The sequence below is a fragment of the Delphinus delphis genome, chromosome 3 (genome assembly GCF_949987515.2).
Source record: "Delphinus delphis chromosome 3, mDelDel1.2, whole genome shotgun sequence".
In the NCBI taxonomy this organism is placed as follows: domain Eukaryota; kingdom Metazoa; phylum Chordata; class Mammalia; order Artiodactyla; family Delphinidae; genus Delphinus; species Delphinus delphis.
Genome location: NC_082685.1, coordinates 55,317,738 through 55,340,223, shown reverse-complemented (window position 1 = coordinate 55,340,223; position 22,486 = coordinate 55,317,738). Strand labels below are relative to the sequence as shown.

Genomic DNA, 22,486 nt, shown 5'->3' with positions numbered 1-22,486 from the left:
CCTTGCTGGAAGGGAGCAGGTCTTGGGCATGGGCTGGGGATAGGCACTGGATGTGGGAGCCCTGGGAGAGGACAGGAGGGGCATGAGCTGGTGGCTTGGGAGACCGTGATCACCATCCCATTCTCTCCGCAGATCCCAAAATGGCGATGAAACCGGCACCTGGCCCAACAACCAGTTTGACACAGAGATGCTGCAAGCCATGATCTTGGCCTCCGCCAGTGGTAAGTTGTGCCAGCATGTGTGGGGTGGGAGACCTGGGGTTCTGGGGTGCATCCCACAGCACCGTGCCCTGAGACTGGCTTTCCACCTATGTGGTTCCTCTGGACCTTTCAGCCGATCTGAGGCAGCCCATAATTCCAGGATATAAAGCCGGGTTAGGGAATAGCTGAGGGATGGGGGTGGTCCTGGGATACCCAGAGGGGAATGAACAGGGAAAGATCCTTGCAGGAGAAGTAGGGAGTAGTGGTTAAAATTCTAGCCTTGGAAGGGACAAGTATAGGTCAGGTCCTAGCTCTGCCGCTAACTACCTTTGTGACTTTGATCAGTTTGCTTAATCTCTCTAAACCTCAGTTTCCTCAGACGAGAAAATGGGGACAGCGACCTCAAAGGATTGTTGTAAGGATTCAGTGAGATGATACCGTAAAGCACATAGAACTGGGCCTGGCACATACATGCCCTCAATCCATGGAAGTGGGTGTGGATACTCCCAGCAGGGAGCACACACTCTGGACATGAGTGTCCAGAGCACACACTGTCTTTTTTGGTTGCCCCCACTTGCAGAGTAGGATTTTGCTTTTCCCACAAGGCTAACAAAGAACTTCAACAATAGAGATTCAGGTGATGGTTTTCATCCCTGAAAAGTAAGAAGAGTCCTGAGCCAGTGGGGACGGAGGGGGGCGGAATAATATCATTAGTACTTAAGAGCACAGGCTTTGGAGGCAGGCCAGCCTGGATTCAAATCCTCATGCCACCACTAAGCTGTGAGTCATCAGGCAAGTGACTAAGCCCCCTGGACCGCAGTTTCACTGACTACAAAATCCGAACGATAATAACAGATCTCACTGTGGTGTCGTGAGGGCAGAATGTAAGGCCTCAGCATAGGATTGGCAGAGAGGAAGGGCATGATATGCAATGGCGAAAATTGATTAACGATTATCTTTTTTGACCCATGGTGGGATAGAAGGTAGAGTTAGAATAACGCCGGCTAATAAGGACTAGCTTCTGGAGAAGCCAGTCCTGGGCTTATATGGAAGCCGGCAGTGGCCTTACATAGTGAACCGAGAGCCCGGCTGTCCAGCATGTCTGGAGGCCCGGTGGGTAGAGAACCAAGTAAAGTCAGAACTGTAATCACTACAGTTGTGCCTGTGTGCTGCCCCAAACTTGATGCTAGGCAAACCTGATGGGCCACATGTCAGTGGATCCTCTCACCAGCTCTGCAAGGCAGGTCTAATTCCTTCCATTTGACAGATGAGGGAACCAAGAAGTCGCTTGCTCCAGGGCCCCCATTTTGAGCTGCAAACTGGGAATCCTAAGCCAGCCCGACTCCTAAGTTCATGCCCTTTGTATACCAGTGACCGTGTCTGCCTTTCCATTCAGCCTCAGTTTCCCTTTTAGCTGAATAAATTTAGAGGCCAAACTTCTCTTAGTGCTGCATTATTCTCCCAGATGAGGGTTCTAGATAAAATACAGGATGACCCGTTAATTGTAACTTCAGATAAACAACAAGTCATATTTTAGCATGAGTAGGTTCCAAATGTTAGGACTGGGACATACTGTACTAAAAAAAAATTATATGAAATTCAGATTTAACTGGGCACCCTTTATTTTTATTTGTTAAATCTGGCAAGCCTTCCCCGGATGTCTGTGAGGCCCAGTGGGGCGAGGCCATGGGTGGCGAAGAGGAAGGGAGAAGGGGCGGGGGGGCCAGCCTTCTGGGACAGAGCTGACCCCGGTTCGGCGTGGGAGTGGGAGTGGGAGAGCTGCTGTAGCTCTAGAGAGGCCAGATACTGAGTAGGAAAGAGGGAGTTAGCTGGGTCTGAGGAGATGCCAAGTTGGGTTCTTGAGGGAAGTAAACAGACAGTAAGGTATATTTTAGCTGTTGTGGCTTTGAGCCCTAAGGCCAGGAAGCAGACTTTTTAGCCTAAATCCAGATTTTAAAAACAGAAATGGAATCAGTATTTATAGCCCCAGACCCTCCCAGAAGGCCCCCGGGTCACCGCAGTCTGGCTCCCCTGTCAGGGCTCCACCCCTCTGGCCCACACAGGGCCCGAGCCGGGTGTCAGCTGGGGGAATGAACCTTGGGGGTGGAGGTGGCAGGGTCAGGCCCTACTCTCACTTTCACACCCCCTTCCTGGCCCTGGAGCCAGAGAGGTTCCTGGAGTCCAGCCCAGCCAGGCCTGTGGGGCTGCTGAGGAGGAGTAAGCAGGCGGGAGAGCAAGTATACTTGGGAGGCTTTTTAAATAAACCTTTGAGGGGGAGGTGTGCTCTCAAGGAGGCTGCAGCCTGTGGCTCAGCTGGCCCTGGCTGAGTCTCACCGGGCCTCCTGGACTGCTTGGAGTTGCGCCCTCAGCCCCGGGGTGGGGAGGGCAGGGCGGGAGGAGCGGGGAGGATGGGGCTGGGAGGTGCTTCCCTGAGGAGAGAGGCTGGCAGCGCTCTCACCTCCTCCAGGCCAGAGGATGCCCAGGTTCTTTCTTGCTGCTCTTCAAAATCTGTTTCTCCTTGGACTCAGGAAAGATCCTGGTTCCTGCCCAGTGTAGGTCTTGCAGGGTTAGAAGGTAGGGGGGGCCATTGGAGACTTGATTCCACAGAAGGTCAGAGCCTTCAATCCAACTGAGGTCGGGGTCAGGCAGGGCCTCGGTCAGGGTCACACGGCTGGCTCCTTCGCGGCAGAGCTGACCGGACGGAACTCAAGGGCAGCCCGTTTCTCTTACACTCTGGGTTTCCCCATCTTCCTCCCTCCCGGTCCAGCCCAGCTTCACTGCATCCTGTAGGGCCCAGGCTAACATCAGGTCTGGGCTTCTGGGGAGGAGGTGGCGGGGCTCGCTTTGTCATTTCATCTGCTCGGGTGCCCCTTAGGGTGCTCCTTAGAGATCGTGGGTGCATGTAGGATGTGGGTGGGCCTGGCTTCCAGTTACCCAGTCAAGCCTATTTCCTAGCTTTCTCTTTCTGCCTCCCTTCTCCCTGTTTCTCCCCATTTCTTCCCCTTTCTCTCTCCCTCTCTCTGTCTCTCTCTCTCTGGCGCCCCTGACAGTCTCCCCTCTTGACCCCTAAATCACTCTGGAACCCTGGCTCTTGAAGCCGGATCTGGGCCCCCTCCCCTATTGCTTCCATTCCGGGGGGGCGGAGAGGGGAGGGAGCAGCGCGGTCGAGGACCCGCTCCCTCCTGGAATTAATTAGGGAAAACGGAGGAAACGTCCGTGCAATGAAAGGGCTGGGGGAGGGGCGCAGCCGGAGGAAGGAGAGGAGGAAGTGGGCGCTGCTCCCTCCCACCCAACCTACTTCCCCGCCCCCTGAAGGCCCTCGGACGGCGGAGATTTGGGGCTTGAAATGGAGGCTGTGGAAACCTGAGCGCTGGAGTGAGGAGGGGGAAAGGCCGGGGCTCATCTCTCCTCGGCTTTCTCTTCTGCCCCTCCCCCTTTGGTGCTGTTCTTTGAAAATATTTCCTGTCTGTTTCTCAATCCCTGGTTGGTGTCCCAGGATTACTCAGCCTCTCCGGCTTTAGTCACCCTCTCTACCCACTCCCAGGGTCTGGGGTGAGGGTGGAGGGAGGCCAGGGTGGGGGGAACCTCTTCTGCTATATGGGGGCTGGGCTGGGCACTCCTGGGGCTTTAACTCTCCAACTGCGGGAGGACTCCAGCAAGAGGCTTCATGAGCTCTGCCAGAGTCATCAAAACTCCTGGTTTGTTGCCCCCGGGGGAGGCGGCGCGGGAGCATGTAGGATGGAAGCAGTGACGCGCAGTATGGTGCTGGTGGTGGTGCTGGCGGCAGCAGCTGACGTTTAGTGAGCTCTTACCAAGTGCTTCACTGGATGAAGCACTGTCTCCTTGAATCCTCACAGAAACCCAGGGAGGTAGGTACTTCTGTGCTTCTCTCCCTTTAACGTGCATACACATCACCAGGAGATCTTGTTAAAATGCAGATTCTGAGTCTGTGATTCTCACAAGCTCCCAGGTGACACTGAGCCAGAGTCAGAATTTGCACTTCTCTGGACCCCAGTTTCTTCTTGTGCAGGATGGGAAGTTGGGCTACAGGCTCTCTCTGATGTCACCTACTCTGACATTGTGAGCCTGTGCCTACATTGTACCTAAGACATCTGGTCCTGGGATCATCATCTTCTCAGCCTCTCTCCCCCTCCTGTATCCTCAGAGCAGCGATGAGGTGCAGGCTTCTGGTGGTGGTGGTGGTGGTGACCATACCCTACAGCATACACTTAAGATACACTTAGGCCTCACCCCTGCTCTCACCTGTCCTGGCTCGTAGGCCTTGGGCTAGTCTTTTACCTTCTCTGACCCTTGCTTCTCTCATCTGTAAAGCGGGGATAAGAGCACACACGTCCCTGGAGTGTTGAGTTGAGGTAAAAAGCCGTCATGCATGTGCAACACCTAGCAAGGTGCTTGGCACACAGTAGGCACTGGTTGCTGTTACGAAATGAATCCCTGGAAAAGCACCTACTCCTAACTCATAAGAGAACAACTCAATGCCCGGTCTGTGCTTGGCACTGGGTGGAACAGGATGGGAACCTGCACGAACCATGGTCTTGGTCGCCCAGGAGTCTGTGGTCTAGTGTGGAGACCAGAGAGGCTGCCTGGAGAAGGGCTAGGGCAAGGCCTTGAGAGCAGTGTCTCAGCCCTGAGAGAAATGACAGCTAGCATGTTTGAAGTCACTAGTCTACATGCTTTACATATGTAATCTTGGTTAGCCTTCGCGAAAACCAGAAGAGATAGGTACTATTATTATCCCCATTTTGCAGTTCAGGAAACTGAGGAGACATAGGGAGGTTAGGTACACTTGACTAGGATCACAGTTGACTAGGTAAAAGAACTAGGAATGAAACCTAGGTGGTCACGCTAGAGCCTCTTAGTCCTACCCCTTTGTGGGTGGGATGGTGTGTCCAGTGCTATAACTGCTTGTGCTATAAGAGAGTAACTGTTGGGGACCCTGAAGTTTAGCCCCTGACCTTCCCTTGTCTCTGCAGAAGCCGCTGATGGGAGCTCCACCCTGGGAGGGAGTGCCGGCACCATGGGCTTGAGTGCCCGCTACGGACCCCAGTTCACCCTGCAGCACGTGCCCGACTACCGCCAGAACGTCTACATCCCCGGCAGCAATGCCACTCTGACCAACGCAGCTGGCAAGCGAGATGGCAAGGCCCCGGCAGGTGGCAACGGCAACAAGAAGAAGTCGGGCAAGAAGGAGAAGAAGTAATGCGGAGGCCAGGCCTTGGAGCCACAGGGCAGCCTCCCTCCCCAACCAGCCCAGCCTCTCCCTACCTGTGCCCAGGCCTCGGATTTTCAGGGCTCACCCCCAGGATACTGGTAGGGGCCCAGGCCATGCTCCCCTTGGGAAACAGAAACAAGTGCCCAGTCAACACCCCCCCTCTGCCCCCAGGGGATTGAATATGCAAAGGGAGTTCTGCTGGGAACCCCCATCCAATCAATTGCTGTGCCCATGGGGGTAGTGGGTTAGTGTAGACACCATTTATCACACCCCTTTCAGTTACAGCTGAACTCCTCCATCTTCCAAATTCAATCGGGCCCATCCATCCCCTGCCTCCCTGCTACCCGACCCACCCCACCCTCCTCCTCAACAGCTCTTCTTTCTTAAGTTGTTTGGGGGTGTTGAGGTACCTGGTGACCTAAAAAGGCTCATAGTTCTGAAGAGTTGGAAGGGCATCATGACCTCTTGGCCTCTCCTTCAATTCTCAGACTTCCCCCAAAGCATGGTTTGGTGCCAATCCCTTCACCTCCTTCCAGGACCTGAGACCAAGCTCAAGTTTTGGGAGATATGGTCACCATTCCCATGGTACTGATGCTTGCTGGATTTAGGGAGGGCATTTTGCTACCATGCCTCTTCCCAACACCCTGGGGACCAGTCTTTTGGTTTTCATTGTTTGATGTTCCCACTGCATGCTGTGACTTCCCCCTCCCCAAACAAGAGACTTCACTGCATGTTCTAAGACAGTATGGGGTGGTAAGATAAAGAAGGGAAGGGTGTGTGTGTGTGTCTGTGTGTGTGTGTGTATGGGGGGATGGACAAAGCTTGATCCATCAGTTAACAGGGTCTTGCTGGAGGCTCTGTATGCCCCCAGGGTACTGACCAGATCCCCAAATTCCAGCCATAAGCCAAGCACCAGGCTGGACCCTCATCTATCATATACAGGGCAGCCCAGGCAGCCAGCGGTGGGCTGAGCTACGGGCACCAATGGATTTAAACTGGCATTATGGTCCAAGGAAGCTCTGAGCAGGTTTGGGACCAGGTCCCCTGGAGAGGTCAGAGGGGCCTCTGTGGGTGCTGGGTACTCCAGAGGTGCTGCTGGTGGAAGGATCAGTGTGGCCCCAGCAGGAAGGGAGGGCCAGCTAGACCATTTTTGGTCCCTGGGTTGGGAAGGAAAGGAGCTAGAGCAGGGACCAAGTGGAAAGTGTCAGCCCAGGATCAGGGCTTGCTTCTCCACAGGGCCCCTGCATCCAGCAACCCCAGTCCTTCACCTCGACAGGTGCCATTTCATCTCTGTGAAGGCCACTGCCCAGGCCCCCAGTCCGATCCCTCGTGGCCAGAGCCTGGTTAAAGTTCCCCAGTGCCTCCTTGTGCATAGATCTTCCTCTGTCCACCCCTTCTGCCCCCGGCGTCCCGTTCACGCAGCGGGGCTTCGCGAGAACCCCACCCGGCCCTTGCAGTGGTGTAGAGCCCCCCCCCCTTTCGGCTGGTGTAGAATAGCCAATAGTGTATAGTGCGGCGTGCTTTTCCGTAATGGCGAGTGGGCCGCGGGCGGCGGGCTCCACGCAGCCGTCTGTCCCCGAATCTGCCTGCGGCGGCCCGTGCTGTGTTTTGTGCTGTGTCCACGCGCTGCGGCGACCCCCTCCCGCGTCCTGACTCCTCTAAGCGCTTCTCTTTGCATAGTCACGTAGCTCCCCACCCCACCCCCTTCCTGTGTCTCACGCAAGTTTTATACTCTAATATTTATATGGCTTTTTTTCTTTGAAAAAAATTAAAAGATTTCTTCTGAAAGGTTCACCGTTTCTATGTAAGAGATGGGGGCTCCTGGCGTGTGTGGATGAAGTGATGAGCTCAGAGTTGTATGCTGGAAGACGAGCGGGATCGGAGGCGATTATTGTGTTGCGTGTTGGTTTTGGGCCAGTGCCCGAGAGTCTGTGTATAATTGTTAAATGCGGCAACACCGTCGTGCATATATAATGGTGTGCGTTGACCGTAATGGTGCTTGTGGATCTGTACCCCGTGTGTGTAATCGGCTTGTGGGTCCGCTGTGGGGGAGGGGATTTCTGAGCGCGACGTGGCAGCGTGCGGCGGCGGGTTCCGTTGTCTGTTCGCTGCCGTCTCCAGGCAGAAGAGGAGACCCAGGCGAGGGGGCGGCGCGGGCTGGCAAATAGAGCTGGAGAGGGGCCGTGGACGTTTCCTGAGTTCCGCCCCTTCCCTGCTAAAATGACCACCCCGAGCGCCCTGCCAGGGGAGGAGGGTGGACTCTCCTCTACCAGTCCTCCTCCACACCCCTCACCTCCCCCACCCTTTCTCCCAGGGGGCTTGGAATGCATGTGTACGGGGGTGGGGGGGGGAGGCGGGCGGTGTCAAGGGGACAGAAAGAGCAAGACAGATATAAGATTGCCCGCAGGCGCAGATGCCCTCCCTTCCTCTCTCCCTCTCTCTGTGCTTTCCATTCACTTCTCGCCTAGCCCGTCTCCCGCCTCCTCCAGCCTCCTGGAAGCAAGGAGGGATTCGAGGTTGCTGCCGCCAAAGAAGCTGCAGGCAACAGAGTGGGAGGAAGGGGCGGAAGGACATAAAGACAGACCCATTGGGGTTTTCAGGGAGGTCGATGAGGGCAAGGGCATGCCCAACAGCAGGGTTGGGGGTGGCTGTCTCTGGGCGTCCTCTGTACTCTCCCAGAGCCGGTCAAGCGGTCTCCCAGCTTCTGAAGTCTGTTGTCATGGAAACCAAGCCTTCCAACTAGGTAGGCGTCTGGGGGCGGCTTTCTTGCGTGGGAGGAAGGGTGGTGTGCGTGGTTGCTGAGATGGAAGCGGGGTTTTGTTTCTGAGAGCCAGGCTGCAGAGGGTGGGGTGCCGGTCGCCTGGGTTCTATTCCAGGCACGGCAGGAGACTGGCAGGCAGGAGACTGGCAGAGCGCGTGAGCAGCTGTGGTTGGTCGGTCCCCTAATTGGTATGTGTGCTTATACAGCTCTAAGCCAGAAACGCGTGGCCTCTGGGGGTGGGGAAGAAGGAGGCAGGGAACCCACCTCCGCATCCCCAGCCATACGATGGAGACAGCTGCACAGGCTCCAGGGTTACTTAAGAGGCTTTTATTTCCAGTTCCAGAGCCTGCCCAAATGGGTTTGTGGTTCCTCTCCAAGCCTTTCCCTGTCTGTTCTGGACCTGGTTTGTAAGATTTCTTTGTGCAGGTCACAATGTGCTCAAACAAGTCTGGGCTCTGAGCATCAAGTCACCTGGAGCATGACCTCTGTCTTTTGACCTCTGCTGGGCAGGCTCAGGTTTCCACCCCAGGGTAAGCCCTAGCCTGGAATGTGGTCTGTGGACACCAAAAGTGAGTGTGGGAGGGGAATACGGGAGAATGGCAGAATGGCAGTCATAGGTTTCCCTTAGCAGAAGAGGCACAGGTACTGCCAGGAAACTGCATGTGAAGTCTGGGGTCATGGGGAGGTGGGGTCCCAGAACTGAATCCAAGAAAAGGGTTCCAAGGCAAGAGGCAGCAATGTGGAAGGGTAGGGGCTGAACTGGGGCCCTACTCCTTTACAGAGGGCAAATGGCGGGACAGAAGCCACTATGTATGATCGGTTCTAGCCCTGCGCCCAATCGTAGCGTCTGGCACCTTGAAGGTGCCGGCACCCTTTTGATGATTTTGTCAGGTCAGTCGGGCTTGAGGCAGGACAAGAGTGGAGAAGCCTGGATGAGAGTGGAAACAAACAGTTGAGAAATTCACAAACGAAGCTGTAAGGCAGTACTGTTTCAATGCTTTATTAACAGTTGGAAACAAACCCAACAAACTGGAGGTGATGACATCCCAGAAGCCCAAGAGGTGAGGGGAACAGGTTTGCATTTTGTCCCTTTTTTATTATTAAATGCATCTTAGCAAAAGTAGGTTAAAAAAGAAAGGGTCAAAGCCCCAGATGTCAGCAGGGAGGAGGGACCTAGGGGAGCAGCAGGCCCCTGCACCGCGGTCCTCCCAGAAATAGTGCAAAGGAGCTGCTGCTGCCCCTCCACACACAGGCTCCAACAACCAGAACCCTCCTTCCGGGCCCCAAGGCCTCCCTGCAGGCGCCCTTAGGTCTCCTAAGCTCCCCCTTGCTCTAGTAACTATACTTTTGCGCCAGGTCCTACCAGTGCCATTCTCTCTCCCAGGGGTGGGAAGCTGAAGGGAGCACAGGAGGGCAAAGTGTTACCTTGACCGGAGAATCTGAGCTTCCTGTGGCTGGGACCGCCAAAGAGTCTGGCCTGCCCACTGCAGAGAAGAGAGCAGGGTGGGGCACAGCCTTGTGCGCACTGCTCCAGAGTGGCCAGTTAGCATTTGCACGTTTGGCTTGATAAATATATTAAATTTATAAAAACTCTGTCGTTTCAGAGCTCCCACTACTCTTAGGCCTGGTCCAGCTCAACAAGAGAAGAGCTTTTCCTTGCCCCAGAGTCAGATGCTGGGAGAGAGATTCTGTACTGGCCTCAAGGGCCCAGAGGCTTGAGGGCTGAGGTGGAGGTCCAGGGGCTTGTTCAGAATTGAGGCTTGTGGGGAGAAATCCCAGGGACTCTGGAACCTGCCATCAAAGCCTCTTATATTATGGAGGGGAAAGGAGGAAGGAAGAGTTATTTTTCTTAAAAAAAAAAAAATTCATATAAAAATAGATCCTTTAGCAAAACAATTTCTCAGCCAGGAGGCTCCACCTCCCATTTCCCTGGAGACAGAGGATAAGGTGTTGGGATGAGATGCACCAAAGCTCTAGGGAGGGCGTGAGAAGGGCCTGTGGCGCAGTAGCCTAGGGCTGGTGCAGAGGGTCCAGAGAGGCAAGGGCACAGAGCATGGCAGCAGGCTGGGGGCAGGTCCCACCTGTGCCATGCCTGCCCGCCCTAGGCTCTGGCCTAGGCCACAGGAGAACAGATAAAAGTGGTCCAGGTTCTTTTTGTTTTGGGAGGCCTTTCCCAAAAAGTGGGATAAGGGGGATTTGCTCCCCACTTCCTTGGAAGCAGCTCCCAATGCCACACCCCTAGTAATAACAAGAGCCAGGGGCAGGAGGAGCAGGGAGGCGGGGTGGTGGTGACAGCAATGAAAGGAGGGACAGAGCCCAAAGGTTCATCAGCCCATGCTGTTCTCAGGGCCAGAGAAAACACAAAAGAAAAGCATAAACCCAGCAAGACTGACCTAGGCAAAAGCCCACGGGAAAGGTAGAGGCTGAGAAAGCAGGTGGGGCCTTGTCTGAGATGAGGCCACGGAGAACGGAGGAGACACTTGGGGTTAAGGCAGCAAACACAGAGCCTGCTTTGGTAATACGAGAGCCAGGGCTGGCCGGGTTGGCCTCAGGCCTCCCCACCCTGCCCTTTCCTTCTGGCCTCCAGGCAGCTGAAGCTGTGTGTGATGTACAGAGAGCAGCAGGCTGGAGACAAAGATGGGGTCAAGGTGATGGGAGTGGCCACCGCAGAGGAATATCTCTGTGACCCTTCACCTACACGCTGCAGGGCAGGGACAGTCTGGAGCTCCACTGAGGAGCTGCCATGGCCCCAGGACCTGGCTTAGCTTGCCCGGCCGAGCAACTCCTTGGCCTCCTCAAGGATGGTGGGGACTTCCTCGCTCTTGGACATCTTGGCAGGAACACAGGTCATGGCATCGTCCCTGGTCAGCACTGATTCTAGCTGAGATATGGCTGCACACCCGACCTTCCTGTTGCCTGCAAGAGAAGACATGAGAGATCTCATCCATGGAAGGCCAGTTTCGAATCCCTATCGATCTCTACGGCAGATACTCGGCCAGAAGCCATGCACACATGGCGGCCCTGTCCAGTTCAGAGGCCCTTCTTTTGAAGAAGGAGGGGAAGAAAGTCAGGAACACATGGGAGATACCTTTGCGGCGGGGAGGGGCAAGCAGGGAATATGAGAGTACGGTACAGGTAGGAGAGCAAGCTCTTGAGTTCCTGTGTGAAAAGTAGTATAAGAAGTTTGAATACAGCTAGACAGACACAACGGAGTTCAAGTATCAGCAGTGTAATGTAGAGAAGTACTCAAAATCTGTTTTCTCATCAGAGGGTTGTTGGAAGTAAACAGACTCAAGCTTAGTAAACAGTATTGTTTTTGTTTTCTTGGCAGTTCTCAGGAAGCTCCTAGGCCAAAATCACTTTCAGTCAGCCCTGGGCAGGGTTGTCCCAAGCAGAGGAAGGCCTTTAGCAGGCGGCCAGAGGGACTCCCGCAAAGAGGAGCTGCAGCCATGCACTGACGTCACATGATGCCACACTCGCCTGGGTTCCACCAACCCTCCCTCTCTCTCGCCGTGCCCACACGCTGAGCTCTTTTCCACCTCTTCAAGGGCAGCAGCGATGATCCAAATGCCAAGGGCTCTACAAGGTGTGCAATATGTGTGCGTGGGTGTGTGTAGGAGGAGGGGTAGTGAAAGGTATGTCAGGGAAAGCAGAGCTGGGGTCAAGGATGGCCAGGACGAACCCTACAAAGAAATCTTAGCCCAATGGGCTAAGGGGTAGTGAAGCTTCTGTTGCCACCCTAAATAGGAAGAGAAGAACCAATCAGCCCATGAGTTTCTGTCCTAACTGTCCTAACTCCTGGGCGTCATCCCCAAGACTCATATTCATTCATGGAATCCACATTTATGGTCCCAGTATCCTCAACAAGAAAGCCGTTCCTTGGGACCATGCCCATCTCATGCTCTCTGCCTCTTCCCATGCCCTACAAGCAGTGCAGAGAGACTGCAGGTCCCAAAGAGCTGCCTGCCAGGGGTGAAAGAAGCCGGACACAAAGGCCACAGATGCTGTAATTCCATTTCTGTAAAATCTCTAGGATGGACAAATCCAGAGACAAAAGTAGGTTTGTGGTTGCCAGGCCTAGGCGTGGGGAGAATGGGTGTGGGGTTTCTTTTTAGGGTCATGAAATGTTCTGGAATTAGTGGTGCTGGTTGTACAACCTTGTGAATATGCTAAAAAAACCAGTAAATTGTATACTTTAGAAGGGTGAATTTTAGGTATGTGATTTATATCCAATTAAAAAACAAAAAACAAAACAGCTTGCTGGGTCATGGGAAAGCTGGGTGGAGAAAGCAGTGCCTAAACCTTAAAGAAGCAGAGACAGAGGAGAGAAGGCCAGCACTCCCAAATGCAGGCCAGGGCAGCGGCAGGGCACGAGCAGGAAGGAAGAGGTCCAGAAGGGTCAGTGAACAAAGTGTCCACTTTGCCTTCTTGAGACCAGCAAAAAGCTTTGGCTGGGACGGAAGCCAGACAGGGTCAGAGGGCCCAGGTCTTCACCAGGGCTGTCAGCCTCTGCAGAAACATGACCCAGAGCCACTGTGTTCACACGGCAGAGGCTACCCGCGGGTCAGCTGGAAGCACACAGCATGTCCACAGGTTACCAGTTTACAGGTCTCCTCCTCCTCCTCCCAGGGACACGCAGGATTGTCTACCAAGAGGAGAAAGAATAGTGAAGACCCTGGCTGGCAGGCACAGGGCTCATCTGGTTACGGGGGAAGGTGTGTGACCAAGACTATAGGGTTTCACACAAACCACTCCTCGGATTATGAACGTGTGATGATGCCTCAGCGACGGACGGGGGAGGAAAGGGGTGCGTAGGAGTGCGACTAAGATGGTCTCCTATCTCCAGCAAAATCTTCCTCAGACCTGCTGAGTTTCTGCTCTTTTTCTGGAATGCTCCCTTCTCTAGGACCCTACTTGTCATGTCCAGAAGAGGCAGTGGCTTGATTATCACTTTGCTGCTCCTTTGAATTCAGTCAGGAGCAGGTGAGAAAATATTCCAACTATATTTGTGTGTGTGTGACTCAAGGGGTAAGTATATGTTAAAATAATTTCTGACTCTGGACCCAGGGAAAAGGAACACTGGGTCTTCAGGAACACCTGTCTTGGACAACATGGGAAAAGTCAAAGTACAAGTGTGAAGTATCTTCAGCTGTTTCTCTCTTTGGTTTCTTCCTCTAAAACTAAGAAGATACCAGTTGTACCTAATCAAGCACGTCTCTGTATTTTCCTAGATTCAAAAAGCTTCTGATGCATTGCAGATTGCATAAAACCTGAGTGGAGGGTAAGTCAGGAAAGACCAGAATTTCCCTTTTAAGCCTAGAAGGTAGGTATACTAGGCATGGACCTGATGTGGCCTAAGGTCAGAATCAGAAAAGAGAAAAACTCTTGTTGGAACTGGGAACAGAATCGAGGAATCCTGGCTGCCACTCTGGCTTCAGGGCCACAGTTATGCTGAACAGCTTGACTATCCAGAAGACAACCTCTCCCAGCCTTTCCCTAACTTGGGTACTTGTTAAGACGATGAAAAGTAGCCACAGAAGCAGATAGATATTTTGATTCTACGGGACCAGGGAGGATTATTAACTCCTAGTAGTCCCACACAGACTGTGGGGAAAAGGGAACAATCTTGAGACATTGGCCAAAGCTCTCTGAGGCCAGATTTCTAGAAGTTAGGGGTGAGCTAGATAAAAACACCAGCGAAATCAGACATATAACACTAGTGTGGATGAATTAGAAAAAGGTTAATGATTTGGAAAAAAGATATTTATAACACACAGGCTAGGAACTACTACTAAGGAGGAAGTACTCTTGTTAATAAGCTTCCTTAGGGAAGAGGAAACTAGGACAGATGGGGCAATCATTACCATCCTAAAGAACTCATTATTGTCTACAACACTCCTAATTATAACTCCTGTCCTATTTTTACAAAAGTGGAGGGAGAACTAGTGGTGGTAGAGGATATACTCTTAACCTCTCTAGACAGGTGGTCGCTGGAAAGCTCCCTGAAGCAATTTCACCGTGTCCAGGGCTCTCCTTGCTGGAAGGTATGAAAGAGCATTTCTGGCCTACACAGAGGGCTCGCTGTCATCTCCTGCTCCTCACACAGGCTTAGTGGAAATATTCCTGGACTTGGATTCACAACAGTGGGTTACAGTTCTGGCTCTATCATTAGCCAGTTCTGTAGATCCTGGCAAGACCTTATCTGGGTCTCAAGTCCTGTTACCTACGAGAAGGTGAGATGCTAATCACTGGAGGGCTTCAGCGCTGGTCCCAACTCTAAGGTTCTATCAGTGTAGGGAGAGCTTAGCTGGAAGCTGGGAAGTGGCAGAGGGAAGGAAAGGGAGAGGGAGATGAATTTCTTTCTTTCCTTGACTTTTATCCCAGTGAGCAGATGGCCTGTATATAAGGAGCCACAATTCAGACATGGAGATAAAGTTGAGTCATTAAAACCACAAGCTGACTCAATCGTCAGCCTGAAATAGCAGCTCTAATACAATCACATGGATTCTTCCCCTTGACACTCCAGGCATTGTTCTCCCACACCCTGCAGATCACAGCAGTTTACATGTCACTTTTAATGAACCAGCCCTGATAGTAACGCTCCTCTTCCAACCCCTCAATGGGTCTTTGTATACTGGTCACTCCCTCAGGTCTCCAGAGACCAGAAGATGTTTTTTAAACATTCCTTTAAATCCCAGGGCAAAGGCTGTGTCTTTCAATATGGACAGCTGCCTTTCTGGGACGGAGGAGGGCTGTGAGGCAGACCTGCGTGATAGTGCTTCGGTTTTTTAGCTCAAAATCAGTCAGCAGGAACAGTCAGAGATGGCCAGGCACTGGGTGGACCAGCTAAGTCCGGCAGCCAGTGAGGGAAACCTTTATAGTTTTACAATGTGGCCTTCTGGGTCCAGCCTCTTTCTTTTCTTCTCCTCTTAATCCTACTGTCACGGTAGAAAAAAAAAAAATACTAAAGCTGTAAAGGGCCCTGGAGACCACTCTAGCCCAACTCTCATTTTAGACGTGAAGAAACTGAGTCCCAGAAACTTGTCTCGGGTAATCTAGGCAGCATCAGTTGGATGTGACATTGGGTCTTCTGATGCCTACCTAGTCCTATGCTCTTTGCACTCTACTGTGATGCCTGGCCTTCTGTTTATGTTTAATGGAAGGCCATGTCACTTTCTCGGAAGTGAATGTACCAATGCCTACAGGGGTTACCAGGGTAACTAGAAATGTCTCCCCTGATTCTCCCAGATATGTTCGGTGTGTTTAGTGACCCCAGAAAGATAAGGATACAAGATGGAGCCAATTTTAAAAGTACGTAGTTCTCATTTTCACCTTCTTTTTGCTTCAGAATCTCCTAGTCCTTCTTGCACTGGGAAACAGCACTTCGACTGACCCAGGTCCTCTGCTGAAAGGTTAGGTTCTAACAAAATCCCTGCTTCCTCGGCCTGTAAGTCCTGGTTTCTCACTTGGGAAGAAGTGGAGAATGGGGCCTCTCCAGTAGAGGGAAGCCACTGATGTCTGGCTGCCTGTGTCCAGGAAGCATCTGGGATTCTGGTTTAGTTCTACAGGAAGAAGCTTAAAAGGGAATTCCCCACCAAAAGTCCAGTGACGGTTGGCACTTAGCTGAGAGGATAGAGGAAAACAGGGAGAGGCAATGTATTTTTGTTTATCTAGAAACGCTTAATGTCAGGCCATGTCACCTTATATGGTGGGGAGGAAACAATGTCGCAACAATCTCTAAAGACTAAACACACCAAAAATACCACTAGCTTCATACTCTGCCCAAACCTAGATCTACACGACTAAACACGCTATCCCAGAAAGACCTAAGTCGAGCACACTCACCTCTCCTCCCCTCCAGAAAGCCTGTACTCAGAGGATGCCAGGAAATAGGTCAGAGTTGTAATGAGGGATTCTTCTGTTTAGGGCAGGTTCTGAAGTCCTACAGAAGAGCCCTCAGAGGGAATTTCCCTCTGGGTATTCAGAGTATTGGCAGAAGCAGGCAGTCAGCCATTCACGAAGAAACTCATAGTGATCTACAACGTCTGGGCCAGGACACTGACTCTGTGTGGGCCAACATGCTCCATACCCTTGATCATAAGGTCACCTTTACAGGCTGAGACGGGTACTACAGGTCCTACAGATACCACTGTTAATAGCTAAGCAGTGTCCAAAGCAAACCACACAACTCATCTGTACAATAACGTTGAAGTGAAGCTCCTATCACACAGGCCTACAGAACGCACCAGCCAGGGAATAGGGAACATAGCTTAAACCACCTCAGAAGTACGAACTCTTAATGCTGCCTTTTCTGTAATGCCCACCCTTCAACCTAGGAAAGAAGCCATCATGCCTAGCCCCAAAGGGCCTTCACCAGACTCAGTGGCGCAGGTCATGAGGAGTAGCTTTGGCCATACCTTCTTCTGGACCAGTCTCTTGGCCACTATATTACTTCCCTCAAAGGCAGTTTAACCGTTGATCCTTCCCCATACTAATGCCTGGATCATTTGTCCTCCTATCCCCATAATTCTTCTTAGAGGCTCTGGCTCAACATAATCCACTTAAATCTTCTGAAGGTCGGGAGAGGAGGCTGCGGGGGAGTAAACGGGGAAGGCAAGTGCGGTGGAGGCCAATTACAGCCAAGAAAAAGGCAGGTTTCAGACACAGCACAATCCTTCGGTTGAGATGCTCCTCTACATTCTTACATCTGGGGAGAATGACGCCTAGCCTTTTCTCTATAGGATTCTATACTTTCTATTCTCTCTCTCTCTCTCCTGCTTGTGAAGCTGAGAGTAAGGACTCTTGACTTATTTTCTTTGTATTCCTACATCTAATGTACAGTTTTGAATTTACATCAAATTTTTTGTTCATATACACAAACGCCTACTCAAATCTCTGTGTCCCGCACAGTGGTTTGCTTATTCTACGTTTCTGCTTCAAGAATGAGGAGAGATACAAGAATAATCAAATGTAATATCTGTTGTCAGTCCCTCAAGTCCTAGTTCTCCAAGTCAGCACTTTCTAACATGGTTGGAAGACGACCAGGTAATCCACTCTAGATGCAGGGACTATTGTGGGGAAGTTTCTAAACCCTCAGAACATCATTACCTGCTCATTAGCCCAAGACAAGCAGGACCAGGAGCAGAGAGGCCTCACTGCCTTCCTTCAACACACAGGCTGGGCTCCACTTGCTGACTTACCCTGACGGGGTCCTCTCTTCCGCCGGAATGCTGCGCCTGACTGCAGGGCTTCCAGAAGACTGTCCATCACACCTGTCTCATCGCCCTCTGTCATGAACAAAAACAGAGATGTAAGCTCTTCAGCCCGAGTAGCACTCATGTGTTGAGCCCCACAAAAAATGCACTGCCACTGAACTGCTTGCCCGCGCCCACAGCTTCTCGGGGCTTGGAGCACACGGAGGGCTCAACCTCAAGTCTCACAGCCCATGTTTACTCGTGTCTGTTTGAAAATGGTTAAAACAAAAGGTTTCACTGGTTACCAACCACTGCAAACCTTGCATAATTTTCCTGCAGTGCCCTCCTCCCTTCCCACCCCCACCAGAACTAGCACAGAAAAGTGTAGACCTGCTTGACTGCAAGACTGGGATACGTACAGAGACCAGGATTATGACATTAATAAAGAACTATATCACTCTCTCTTTATCCTGAAGTGTTTCACTCCAATTTACATAAACCTCTCACGGAAAGCCTGGTTTCAGTTTCAGAGCAGGGCTGAGGAAAGATGAGAGACCACTGATCAAGAGTGTATTTCACTTAAGTACTGCCCCCAGTGGCTGCATCTTCCGGAAGTCAGCTCTGCATCTAAGAGGAGCTTCTGGTTGGAATACAAAGAGTTAATGTAGAATCCTTATTCCAGCCCACTCCGTTTCCATGGCAACAGCTAAGGGTGGTGAAATCTGAAACTGAAATCCCTAGGAGCAGGTAGGCTGCCAGCCACAAGGCTGGGCTCACTGCTCCCAGTGCCGCCTGCTGGCCAAACACCACCAGTGCAGCTGCCCTACATTCCAACCTCATCTGCTTGCCCTTGGGGACATGGACCAGGGCAGGGTCCCCTGCGCTGCCTGACGACTGTGTGCAGCCTTCAAATCAGCTGGACTCCCACAAATCAGCTGGACTCCACCTATCCCTATTACGTCCTACACATTAACTGGGGACAAAGCCTAGAGGCCTGGGGAGAATGGGGGAAGGTGAAGGATACTTGGTGTGGGCTTTTTTAATGGCATCACCAGAGCAAAGTTTGTGGCTTATATACAACTGGAGTAAGGGCAGGGGAACTGCTTCCCCAAAAAATATAAAGAAAAGACAGAAATGCAGGCAGTTCTGCTGCTTCAGGTCCCTGATCGTGCCACAAAGAGAAGTCCCCGGGAGCTGGAGTGTCAGAGCAGCCCTCACCACTCGTGCTCAGCAAAGCATGGATTCTTGCCAGACCCAGCAGCCCAGAGAACCTCTTTACTTAGATGGCTCGTAGCCCCTCAGGTTCAAGAAGGGTGGCACCAGCTCAGGGCTGTGTGCAATGGATGCTGGATTTCCGCTGCCCGCAGAGAGAGCAGCCAGAGAGGGGCAGGGAGTCGGCAGCAGGAAAGAAGCAGAAACAGGAAACAGAGGGCCAGTAATTGAGGCCATATGTTTCAACAAAGACATGCTTCTGAGAGTGAAATAGAGATTCTGCTGAAGAAAGAAGAGGGTGGCCAGCTCCCCTGCCCCCTTTCCAGAAGTTCAATCCATTTACAATCTGATAGGTGTGTACAACTGTGCTGAGGTACTAGGGACACAATACTTAGTGAAATAAGCAGAAAGCGAAGGCAAGCCATTAAAAGACAGGAGCAGGGCCAGGAAAACAGTTTGGGAAAAAGAACAAAAGATGTACTAGAGGGTATGAAAACCGGACGGGGTAATTTTTGGACAGGCAGAAGGCAAGAGTACATGTTACAACAATACTAAATCACTGGGGAGATGAGACATAATGCAGAACCAGCAAAGGAGGGAAAAAACTGAGAGTCGAGCACTGGAACGTGCATGTAACGGAGTCGGGGTTAAAGTCCAGCATCAGGATCGTGGAGGAAGAAGGCTGCCAAAAATCGTTTGCCAGCAGTTGAGCTCAGACATGAGCTGTTCTCTGGCCTCTAGACTCTAGACAGAGAAGCCTTCCAGATGTTCCTGTCTCAACCCATCGGCCCTTCGCCTTCGCTTCTTACCAGCATTCATGTCTATGAGCTGCTCTCTCTTCTGCTGCTTCTCCAGCCGCTCCTTCTCTGCCTTCTCCTTGGCCAGTTTTGCTCGCCGCATCTTCTCCTCTGTCTCCCGCCGCTTCTGGTTCTCCTTGACTGCTTGCTGTGGGGGAGAAAATGAACACGTGGGCACGTATGCACTCACACATGTACACACCCACCACCAACCAACATGAACCCAGTGGAAAGTGAGAAAGGTCCACGAAAGCTTCAGTCGGCAGGTATACCCTGCTTACCACAAACATATTCTTAAAGTTGTGCAGATCCATGAAGAATTCTTCCACAGACACCTTCTTGGGGTCAAAGAGGAAGTACTCGCCCAGCTCCTTATAGAGCGTCTCCATGTTAGAGTGCATCATCCGCAGCTTGTTATACTGTTCCTGTGCATCCTTCACAAAGCTGTGCAGCCAGAGTAAAGAAGCAACACCAGGAAGCAGAGCCACTTCTCTGGCCCTGAGGACGACTCACAGATGTGTACTGGCAGGCACAAGGATGCGCAACACGGCGCATCAGCAAAACCCAGAAGCAATCTAAACATCCAAACGGGAATGGTAAACCATGAACTATGGTATTCCTAACGAATAGGAAGTGGCAGTTTAAAAAGAGACTGTTCTGCATATACTGCTATGGAAACAGGGCCAAACATATTAAGTGCTAAAGCAGTACAGTGCAATTTTTACTAAAATACATTCATTAGGGTGCAAATCAGAGAGAAGCCCAGTGGCAGTGGTTATCTTTGGGAAGGGGAGGGAGAAGGGAATATGTATGTGTGTGTAGTATGGGGTGTGTGTGTCTGGCAGGTGGGGAGATGGGGCAGACGGCAAGGTCTCAAGGGAGACTTACTTTATTTGCATGGTTTGATGCAAACCACAACAATGAGAATGCTTTCAAGAACTATGCATTTAATGAAAAACCATTTTTTAATGAAAAACCATTTTTTAAGCAAAAATTGTGTATCATCGTATCTATCCTGTTGTCCCCCACGGGAAGTTCTTTTTTTCCCTGGGGGCAACTCCCTCCTTTCAAGAAAGGATATGGTCATTTTTTCAACGAACTTGTCTTTCTCATCTGTGGCAGCTGGAAAATTCTGAATATCACGTTCCACATCAGAAATCTGTTTCTTCATCTGATCTAGGTTCTTTTGCAAGTTTTCAGCAGAAACTAAAGTAGACACAAAAACAGACAGCAAGAGCTTTTACTACCTCCAGTCTCAAAACCCTGTTCTGTTCTTCAGGGCACTGCTCCAGTCTGTACGTCCAGCTGGTACTTATTATTTTAGTCCTCACATGCTCTCTAATTGTTTCACACAGCTTTTCAGTGAAACTATAAATTACTTGATGATTAAACCTCCAGCCTCTATAAGCTGTACAATACTAAGAAGGGAAGAGAGGCTTCATTTAATTTAACAAGAATCTGTGAAATCCCCCGGGATCTTGGTCTCATTTATTTTAGAGAACAGGGTTTGGGAGGAAGGAGACCTTACACAGAAATATAGAGGGTGGGCAGAAATCTGTTCCCATTTCTACTGAATGCTGCTTTTTCTTTGCCTAGTCCCAGGACGGTGAGGCCTGGTTTTTGCTAATCCAGTCTACGCTTTCTGAATGAGAAAAACTGTTGACTTAAACTAAAAATACCTGCCTTTCTTCTAGTTGTTTTTTGGTGTCTGGTGTTTCCCTAAGAAGGGAAAGAGTGCTTCCCACTTCTGTACATGGAGACCTCTCTTCTGCCCGATACTCCTCCCTGTGGCTTAGACATCACGCCTGTGCTCTCTCCCGTTCCTTAAAATTGTCTGAACTGAAAAGGATCTAAAATCTAGACTGAGTCTTCTTTCCCTACCCCGTGCAGAGATTTCTGGGGCTTGGAACCACCTTCTAGCTTCACCCCAATCTGCCTCACCTCGGCTGGCTTTCTCCACGTGGGCAAGCTCATCTGGAAACTTGAGGACCTCGGGATGGTTAGTCTCACACAACTCAGCCAAGAAGTGCAACAACGTCATCTTCTGATCTGTGGACTTGGTGTCTCGAAGCTTGGGGGAAGAGGAGAAATGGTGAGTCCTGACATGCCCACGATCACCTCAGGCCGACAGCAGTTTGCCACACTGGGCTCCAAGAGGCCACAGCCTTCCCTTCCATCGTCCTGCTCTAACCCCCTGGCTCACCTTACAGAGGAAGCTGATACTGAAGCCAAAAGCACCAGCATTCCTGGAACCAGCATTCATATAGTTTCCAACAAGCAAGGTAATCTCCAGGAGGCTAGAGAAGTTCTCGCTCTTTCGCAACTCCTCACATGCGGCAGTGACAGAAACAATCTCTGGCTTGATATTCTCCACTTGCTCACTGAACTGCAGCTTGAAGAGGATGGCATTGAGGCGAGGCCGCAGGCGGGGCACAGCGCCCATCTGGGGAGAGACAAGCAGTTCCGTTCTAGCCAACAGAGAAGAGAGGAAAGGAAGAAGAAGATACAGGCTTAAGCCTCCTATGGCAGAATCTGAGTTCCAGGGTAGGGAGGAGAAAGAGAGAAAGATGGGTTCAGAATAGACAAGAGGCCAGGAGCAAGTGCCCCGGATGCTCTCGGGGAAGAGGGGGTCAGAGAAGAGTCTGTGCCACAGGCCTCACTCACCACCACGCCGAACTGCTCTGACTCAGCCAGATCATCATATTCGTCCTTCAGTTCAGAAAGCATTTTTAACTGCTCTGGCTCTGGCATCTGCTTAATGAGATTCTGCAAGACAGAAGGGACTGTCTAAGTTTGAGGGGGATGAGCTGACAACTTGAGCCTCCTGTCAGTCCCTCGCTCTGCCCAAGGACCACTAAGAAGGAGACACGGGCTGGGGCAGGGGGTGGTGGGGGAGGCAGCTAGTGAGATGGCAGGACTTTTGAAAAATATACCAGAAATAACCTGATCACCAGAGAGATGGAAGCTTATATAAAGCCAGCATTCTTTAAGTCAACGATGCTTACAGAGTCCTCGTCGTCTAGGCAGAGAGGAGACAGAGCTAGTGTATAGCAATGCAAAGAGCCAGCTCCAGAACGACCTTGCTCCTT

General features: G+C 51.5%; 2 protein-coding genes across 18 annotated transcripts in view; one reads left to right on the top strand and one right to left on the bottom strand.

The window, feature by feature from the left end:
- The window catches only part of LOC132423202 (protocadherin gamma-C4), a 176,393-nt gene extending 169,168 nt beyond the window's left edge, over positions 1–7,225 (top strand). For all 16 annotated transcript variants that reach the window (XM_060008669.1, XM_060008668.1, XM_060008663.1 and 13 more), the window contains exons 3-4: positions 133–221; positions 5,195–7,225. In XM_060008669.1, coding sequence (XP_059864652.1) covers positions 133–221; positions 5,195–5,421 — 316 coding nt within the window. In that variant the 3' untranslated portion in view covers positions 5,422–7,225. The remainder of the gene's footprint in view (positions 1–132; positions 222–5,194) is intronic.
- Positions 7,226–9,178: 1,953 nt separating this feature from the next.
- The window catches only part of LOC132423201 (protein diaphanous homolog 1-like), a 52,911-nt gene continuing 39,603 nt past the window's right edge, over positions 9,179–22,486 (bottom strand). For both annotated transcript variants that reach the window (XM_060008658.1, XM_060008657.1), the window contains 8 exons: positions 22,062–22,163; positions 21,601–21,840; positions 21,339–21,468; positions 20,480–20,603; positions 19,679–19,844; positions 19,410–19,545; positions 17,395–17,481; positions 9,179–11,110 (listed from right to left, as the gene is read on the bottom strand). In XM_060008658.1, the coding sequence (XP_059864641.1) occupies positions 10,956–11,110; positions 17,395–17,481; positions 19,410–19,545; positions 19,679–19,844; positions 20,480–20,603; positions 21,339–21,468; positions 21,601–21,840; positions 22,062–22,163 (1,140 nt within the window). In that variant the 3' untranslated portion in view covers positions 9,179–10,955. The remainder of the gene's footprint in view (positions 11,111–17,394; positions 17,482–19,409; positions 19,546–19,678; positions 19,845–20,479; positions 20,604–21,338; positions 21,469–21,600; positions 21,841–22,061; positions 22,164–22,486) is intronic.